This window comes from Olea europaea, chromosome 11 (assembly GCF_002742605.1).
Source record: "Olea europaea var. sylvestris chromosome 11, O_europaea_v1, whole genome shotgun sequence".
Taxonomy (NCBI): domain Eukaryota; kingdom Viridiplantae; phylum Streptophyta; class Magnoliopsida; order Lamiales; family Oleaceae; genus Olea; species Olea europaea.
Window position 1 is genome coordinate 27,686,406 of NC_036247.1, and position 9,073 is coordinate 27,695,478.

At 34.4% G+C, this 9,073-nt stretch overlaps 1 protein-coding gene across 1 annotated transcript in view; it reads left to right on the plus strand.

Annotated features, from left to right (window-relative positions):
• LOC111403943 (putative disease resistance protein At4g10780) overlaps positions 1-4,787 on the plus strand; it is a 13,277-nt gene extending 8,490 nt beyond the window's left edge. Inside the window, exon 2 of the mRNA XM_023032627.1 lies at positions 3,749-4,787. Within this exon, the coding sequence (XP_022888395.1) occupies positions 3,757-4,620 (864 nt within the window). The 5' untranslated portion in view covers positions 3,749-3,756 and the 3' untranslated portion in view covers positions 4,621-4,787. The remainder of the gene's footprint in view (positions 1-3,748) is intronic.
• The last annotated feature ends 4,286 nt before the right edge of the window (positions 4,788-9,073 follow it).

Below are 9,073 nucleotides of genomic sequence, written 5' to 3' on the forward strand. Positions count from 1 at the left end.
TTTTTCACTATAATGATGGAAGGCGATTACAAATGTGACTTAATATTTTATGGAGGGATTTTGCATTTATGAGTCTCATCAACAACAATACAATCATATGTACTATTATTAAACATCTACTATGCAAATATATATATAATAGTGTGGACGATAATGGACTTTTACTATCTAGTCTTCCCGAGCCATAAGGGAGACTAGTTGGTCAATCCCTAAGGGGTATTGCATTGATCAGTATCAATGCACCATCTCCATGGTTTCCTCCTCTTCTCATGTCTTCAACCAGTCCAGCTGCAACATGTATCCTATACTAGTTGGCACGCAGGCCCAAATGAAATTTGACTCGCAGGCCCATAGTAACAATAATAATAATGGACTCGCAGATCCAAAATAATAACAATAATAACGGGCTCGCAGGCCCAAAACGACAAAATTAAAAATTAACCATTCAACACATCCATATGGCCGAGTCCATAATCGTCCACTAATAATACATTCATCACATAAATGTATACCTATATAATATCTAATATTATATGCAAATAAGTTTCAAGTTTCTAGCAATTAAGTCGTCTAAACTCTTTTAGACAAATGGATCGGAATAATTAAATAATTAATTAATCATAATAACAAATTAGAGTCCAACTCTGATTCAACAATTATATGGCGGGATTATTTAATTAAAATCAAATCTTAATTAAATATCAAATTAGAGTCAAACTCTAATTTCAAAATGTAAGGCGATTGAATTTAATTAAAATCAAATTTTAATTAAATGACAAAACTAGAGTCTAACTCTAATTTCAATATTTAAGGGCGAATGAATTTAATTAAAATCAAATTTTAATTAAATGGTAAAGTTAGAGTCTAAACTCTAAATCTAAGATTTTAGGGCGAACATGTTTAATCAAAATCAAAATTTTAATTAAACATCTAATTAGAGTCTAATTCTAATTGGAACAAATTATAGGGTGAATTGATTTAATTAAAATCTAATTTTAATTAAATAGCAAACTAGAGTCAAACTGTAATTCCAAAAAGAAATTTAAGGCGAGACAATTTAATTAAAATCAAATTTTATTTAGACGTCAAATTAGAATCCAATTCTAATTTCTAAAATATCTTTGGGTGAATAATTTAAATAAAATCAAATTTTAATTAAACATTAAATTAGAATCCAATTCTAACTTAAATTGAATTAAGATTTTAATTTAGGATAAAACTCCTAAATAAAATAAAATTCAATTTAGGGTCAAAGTTTAATATTTACGTTAAAATCTAATTTTAACGAAAATATAAAAAGTCGTCAACTTTAAATAGAATTTTAAATTTGGGTCAAAATTAAAATTATGGGTCAAACCCATTGAAAGTACAATTTTAAAATCAATTCAAAATTCAAATTCAAAACCATTTGGAAATTGAAATTTGACCCAAGTTAAAATTTATAATCAAAACCTCACAATTTCGAAAATTTCAAAATTAGGTCCTTATTTAAAATTGCAAAATCACCCCATATTCTTTATTGCGGGCGGCCCCTCCAAATTTCTAAAATTACGGAGCAGCCCTTAATTTAAAATTGCAAAACCACCCATATTCTTTAATTGTAGGCAGCCCCCTAAAATTTCATAAATTGCAGATGAGGCCCCGTCTCCACCCGATTTCTGAAAACCCTAAAAAATAATTTTTTTTTTTTGTTCCTTTTGGGTTGTGGTTCTCCCCTCCCCCCCGGCGCCGGCGCCAATAGTTAACCATCTTGCGGCAGGAAGCCGCTTTGCGGCAGCTTCCTGTCGCGCGCAGCAGCAGCAAGCTGCTGCAAACACAACAGCGGCAAGTGCCGCTGTCTCAGCGCGGCAGCAAGTGCCTCCCCCCGCCGGCGGCAACACTTGTCGCCGGCAGACAGCCTTGCACGAGAAAAAAAAATTCAGATTCCAATCCAAAGTTTATTTTATATTCAAAACCATTTTGTTGATATAAATTTCTAATTGCTAGAAACAAGAAACCAACAATCAACTTTTGATTATTTACATAAACAAGACAATAAACAATTTCTAACAAACACAAAGTAGGCTCTGATACCACTATTGGGAAGCTACTTATACATGCACAGCGGAATTTAAAATAATTTTCGATTCCCACCAAGAATCGTCTTTGTGTTTAGATAGAGATTGTGACAAGATTGTACCTTTTCCAAATCTGCAATTTTTTTGCTTTTCTTTTCGTTCCATCAACCTTGATTCGCCACCACAGCTGTCCAATTGTCCAGTACCCAACGGTGATCCGTACAGAGAATAAGATTGCAGCCTCTAGGGTTTTCTCTTGTGCCAGCAAGAATAATGAAAACCATAATGGACCTCAAACTCTAGTTATGTATTTATATAAACCCAAACAGGCTCAGTCCGGTCCGGTCCAATAATTAATTAAACTCGGTCCGTGAATTAATTAATTCGAAAATATAAATAACAAATCCAATTAATTAATTTATCTAACGATTGTTAAATTAACTAATTGGCAATTTGCAATCTTCCAATTCTCTTTTGTGTGCGACCCATTAGGTTCCCGACCACGATGCCTAACGATGTGAAATATTATTTTGATCTAATCAAAATCGATAAATTAAAATACCCTTTTAATTTATCGTCAATTCACACTCGCCGTCCCTGATTGACATCTAGCAATGTGTCAGGGCAATATATGTGACGGGAAATGTCACGTGGTATGACAAAACCAAATTCGTTCGTTTACCGTGAAACTATAATCCCTTCGTCAATATGATCCAATCAATTACGAGATATGGAATTGTGTCAATCTCGATCATCGATCATATCTTTCACTCCACTATTAAGTCAATATAAGTCGAACACTCATTTTCGACTTATGAGTACACCTTGGCCAAGGATTTCATCATCGACTTAATCGAATGAAACGCAGATCATAATCTCCTACTATCTAAGAGTGACGAATCCTTTATTGATCAATCACAACCTTCATACGATTCTTGACGTACCCGAACGATATCGTATTAGCGGCCCTTTTCAGAGCAACATCCAACACCGCCAAAGTATGACTGTCCTCATATAAGGTACCATGACGACCTCAAGTCAAAGGACCAATTCCACTACCGAGCGTTAGAGATTAACCACTGACACTCAGATAATTATCCATGTGGAATCTCTTGACGGGTCTCCAATGTTTTGTTCTATAACAAAACATTCACGTGTTCATTTAAGTGTCACCACACTTTAACTTGTGAGATCAGCTACTTATTTCACAAGTAAGAAATGCCACACGTGATGGTCTATCCGTAATAACGATATCCGTATCTCGTTATTACTTATGACCACGGATAATTTAAGATTCAATAAGATGTAATTTGTATCTCACAATCACAACTCCTTGTAATTAACAAATTACAAATATTTGAATTTACGGACTGTATTATTTATTTAATTGTCTATTAAATAATAGATCTGTCATTTAATTGCATTAATTAAATATAAAAGTATTTATGTCCAAAGTTGATTGGACTTAGGGCATAATACTTACACGTAGTACCTAAAGTATTGAATTTTACTATTTATACATTGATTTTTAACACTTGTATTGTTGTCAAGTGTCAATTGGATGGAAAAAGTGTTTGAAATTTAAATTGTTCAATATAGGGTGATGGCATGTGACAAAGTGTAAATAAAAGTGTAGTCTATAGTATACATGTAGCAATGTTGCTAAAGTATTATATAAAATACTGCTGCAGGAAGTCACATGGCTGCGCTTGACAAAATGGTTAAAAATGTTTTCAACTTGCTAGGCCCAGACTTGGAGGAAAACACGAACACTCTTCAAAGAAAAATAGAATTGCTGACTATTCGAAAAGATGACGTGCATATGGAATTACAATACGAAGCATATTCTGATGGAAAAAAACGCAAGAGAGAGGTTGAAGAGTGGTTGATTAATGTTGAAGACATAATAACAGAATTTGAAACCTTGAAAGAACAAGTACAATGCTGCAAAGTTTATACACGACAAAAGTTGACTGAACAGGTTGAAATAATGACCAACGAAGTGACTGAGCTTCTTGAGCAAAGTTATTTTCCTAAAGGGCTTTTTCATGAGGGTACTCCATCAACATTTATTCGTGCACTGTTGGAGTTTTTCACGGATGAAGAAATCTCAATAATTGGCCTTTGGTTGGGTCGGAGAGTAGGCAAAACAACTTTATCAAATAAGCTCTCCAATGAATCCACATTCTCGGATCATGTTTATCATGTCAGAGTCTCTCAAGGGAGTAGCATTTACAAATTGCAGAGTGACATTGCGCAAGGTTTGAAACTAGATTTCTCATGTGAGAATGACGAGAAGAGAAGGGCAAATATACTCTGCGAGGCATTCAAAAGAATGGGGAGATCTGTGCTTATATTGGATGGTGTCAGGAAGCAAATCGACGTAGAGAAGATTGGCATTCCTGTAGGAATGAATGGATGCAAGTTGATCATAACAAGCCGATCGAAAAATGTTTGCCATCAGATGGCTTGCCAGAGAATTATAAAAGTGAATTCAGTTTCTGAGCAAGACGATTGGGAACCATTCTTGAAGAAATTTGGCAGTGTTAAACCTCAAACATAAACTAGATTAATGCTTCTTTTTTTTTTCTTTTGACTTTTTTAGTCTAGAATCTAGATCCATCTAAATGTACATAATTGTATCGTTAGCCCTTGTTTGAAATTTTTTAGCCCGATTTTGATCCGTCCATGTGTGGTTTATTGGAGAATGTGTAGTTCAAAATGAATTTTTAAAAAATGAGGCTCAAACAAGGACGAGTACTTCTAGTTGAATTAAGATTTGGAGTCATTGATACAATTTGATTAAATTGGATCCATATATAATTAATAATTAACTATTTTCAATTTTTTTTTTTTTTTTTTTGGTTGAGTCATTGCTAATGCTAGTTTTTTCACCGTAATATTAAATTGCTTTTCTTTTAGTTTCTGTAGCATTAATTAAAATTACGGATGTAATTACGATCTTTTTTGCTGTGTAGTTTACCCATCAAATTAATAGTTTGTTCTAAAAGTTTTGTTGGTTTAGTTAAAAAAGTTGATAAAATTTAAGCCAAAGTCAATCTCTAATTTTTAATGAAATGTTTTAATGAGATTGACAACTTTATCAACTTTTTAATCACAAATTTCATTATTTTTTTTAATAAAAATTTACTAAAATTATTTTTAATAATACCAAAACAACAAAATGTAGGCATGTAAAAATACCATTTTTCATTTTCAATATTTATTCCTTATTTCCATTTGACCCCACTATTTTTTCTTGCTTCCACTTTTGACCTTATTTAAAAGAAAATTAAGTTTTCTCCCCTATTCTCTCTTTCATGTATTTATATTTTCCTCCTCAATATTTTCCATCTATTTTCATATCTTTTCTTTTTAATTTTAAGGAATCATAGGACTGTAGAGTACAACTTTCTGGGTTGTTACATGTATATGTATCTTCATTTCTTCTTTCATAATGGTTGGAGAAGATTATTCTTGTGGATTGCATATGGTTTCCCTTTTTCACTGTCTTGAAAAGAAAAGAAAAATGAATAATCTAATCATATTGAAATATGACACTGAAAACTTTTTATAAATGGGTACGTCTCGATGGGTAAGATAAGCCTTTTGACGAACACTTTTTTTAATTAAACCCGAATAAAGGGTCACTAAAAAATTGTGCATGGCTACAAAGATAATAAATAGTGAGAGAACATCCTTATCCTTTCCCAATTTGAAACGAGAGGAAAGCATAAAGTTCAGTAAAATTAATCTATGTTTATTATTTACTAGATTTAGTAAAAATTAATCTATGTTGAAAATAAGTGTAGTGTTCTAAATTTTACATGTTTTACTCTCATTAAGAGACGGGGATATTTTCAGACAAAGCACTCAAATTATTGATTTTGTTGTTGCAAACAACCATGAACTAGTTTCCAAATACAGATTTGTCGGAACCTTCACTGCAGTTTCAAAACTTAATTAATCACGAGCATCAATCTTCAAAATTATGATTGAACTGGAACTCATTGTTATGTAGACAACAGATATCTTCCATAACAATGGTGCTTACAAATGGAAGTGCAGTGAGAAACAAAGCTTTGTGGAAACACTATAATTAAACAATCGAATTTAGTCCCATTTGGCCAATTGGCCTCCATTATTTGATGTTATAAATTTTAGAATAGTGTTTTTTTTTAATTGAAATAGAAGGAAATTTTTTTTGATTTATGTGTAATATTATTTTATTGAAAAACATGTGATTAAAAAGAAGAGAAAAAATGTATTATAAATTTAACGGGCTCAAGCAGGGGCTTAATAACTTCAAAGGTGGGGAGGGGGAACGAATTTCTTAACAACAGCAGAAATTTGAACCTACAATTTATAAAATATATAAATAATAACTGAATTTTGCAAGGAAAAAAAAAAAAATAAATAAATAAAAAAAAAAAAAAATAATAATAATAATAATAAGGGAACGAGGGGGTTTTACTTTGTATTCCTTTTCAATTAAACGACCTGATGGGAAGAGTTTCTTTACACCAACTTAAGTCAGCTTTGCAACTAGAATCGCCCAAGACAGCGATCAAATGAAAGAATTCACTGAATTGGCATTTCTGTAATCTCTGCACTACCGAAATAAATGCCAATATGAAAAAAACTATCTGTAATCTTATATTTAAGGTGGCGTGAGTTTATAGATTTGATATTATAATATTTGATGGAGCGACTTCTTCTGATTAAAAACGACTATGAGTCATTTACTTATCCTTCAATGTGTGCAAAATTGTTTTTTTAGCAACCTACAATTGTTCTCATGAATGGAACCATGCAAGGTTTTTTTAAATCGTCGCGTGGTCTTCGTCAAGGAGATCCTTTATCCCCTATTTGTTTATTATCATGCAAGAGGTGTTGACTAGACTACTGAAGAGGGGTTTTGAGGAAGGACGGATTGGATGTTTCTCACACCCTAGGGGCACAACTATGATAACTCATTTGATGTATGCTGATGTCATTTTTGCCAATGGAGGGAAAAGGTCTATCAGAGAGCTCAGGGAGGTTCTAGGTCTATATGAGAGCTGGTCTGGTCAAAAGATCAACTAGGAAAAGACTGCTATTTGTTTCTCAAAAAATTGTTCAATGACTGGGAAAGGAGTAGCACTAAGGGAGAGTAGTTTTAAGGAGGTTCAATTTCCAGTTATTTACTTGGGTGTTCCAGTGGTCCAGGCTCATTTAACTGCTCGCCATCTTGAGCCCTTGGTGGAGAAAATCAGAAAGAAAATTGCAGGTTGGAAGCTTCAATTGCTGTCGCAAAGGGGCAGATTGGTCTTACTTCGTCATGTTCTCATGTGTATGGCTACCCATTTGTTGTTTGTGTTGAATGTTACAAAATCTATTTTTAAGAGACTCAATTACATCCTCTCATCTTTTTTTTGGGGTGAGGTTAATGGGAGGACTAGGAAGAAATGATGTTCTTGGAATAAACTTTGTAAATCGGTGGTGGAGGGGGGGATTGGAGTTAGGAAATTTGAAGATGTCCAGTGTGCCCTACACATGAAGTTTGCATGGAAATTACTGTCATCAGATTGCTTATGGGCAACTTTTTTCAGGCAAAATATACAAATCATGGTTTGATTGATGTCTCCACTTTACGTTGTATAGGCTCTCGATTCTGGTGCTCTATTGTGGATGCATCCCTGATGTGATTAACAGTAATCAATGGCGGATTAGGGAGGGTTCTTTCTCGTTCTGATATGCTCATTGGTTCGATGACGGCCCTTTGTCACGGGACGCATCACATATTGATCAACCAACTCTTAGAATCAAAGATATTTGCTTGGATAGTGGTTGGAATATGAATCAATTACTGCAACTTGTAGGGGAAGACAAAGCCACTAGTGTTATGGCTAAGGTGGGTAAATGTAGAGAGGGGGATGATGTTCTTATTTGGAAACCGAATAGTCAAGGAACATCCTCTTCCAAGAGTGCATGGGACATGATTAGAGTTTGACAGCCCCAAATCTCTTGTGGTAGATGGGTATGGCATTCTGCACTCCCAAAAAGAATGTCAGTGATAATGTGGAAGGCTTTTTCTAAAGCTTTAAGTGCTGATAGTAGAGTTCAGCAAATGGATGTAGCCTTAACTTCTCGTTGTGATTGCTGCCTTACGGGAAATGAAGAAACACCCAACCATGTTCTTAGTATAGGTGAGGTGGCAAACGAAGTTTGGAGGAAAGTTTCAGTGGCTTTGGGTATTCGGTGGAGATCTAAACAAAACTGGCATGATGGAGTAAATTTATGGTGGGCCATTGCAGGTAAAAAATCACAAGTTGGGTACTTACAAAGGTTACTTCCAACTATACTGACGTAGAGGCTATGGATGAGACGTTGTAAAGCGAGAATGGAAGGTATTCATGAAACTGTGGAGCAGATTTTTCGTTCGATAAAATTTTGGCTACAACATGTGTCATCCAATTTGAAAAAAGTACGAGTTCTCTTGCGGTCAGAAGAATTACTTCTTAGAAACTTTGATATTAGTCCAATGGTAAATCAGGAGAGACCTCTTCAGATTGTTAAATGGGCTAAACCGACAGTGGGCAGAGTAAAGCTAAATGTAGATGGAAGCTGTCTAGGCAACCCAGGTATGGCTGGTGGTGGTGGGGTTGTAAGGGATGAAACGGGCAGGCTGATCGCAGGTTTCTCTTCTTTCTTTGGATATGGCACTAACAATGAGGCGGAGTTGAGAGCGCTTATTGATGGGCCGACCTTGTGTCAGGATTTGGGATTATATCAAGTGGATATTGAATGTGATTCGTTGTTAATGGTTTCCTGGATTCTGACAAGAAAATGTACGTTATGGTACTTGTGAGATTTTTGGGAAGTTCTTATAGACCTTCTCAAGAAGTTTGATTTTCACATCATGCATTAGTATAGAGAAGCTAATCATGTTGTGGATGAGCTGGAGAAGTTAGGTGCTAAGGGGAAGACAGAATGATTCTTATCATGTATGGAACTACCAAGGTTTTGTCGAGGGT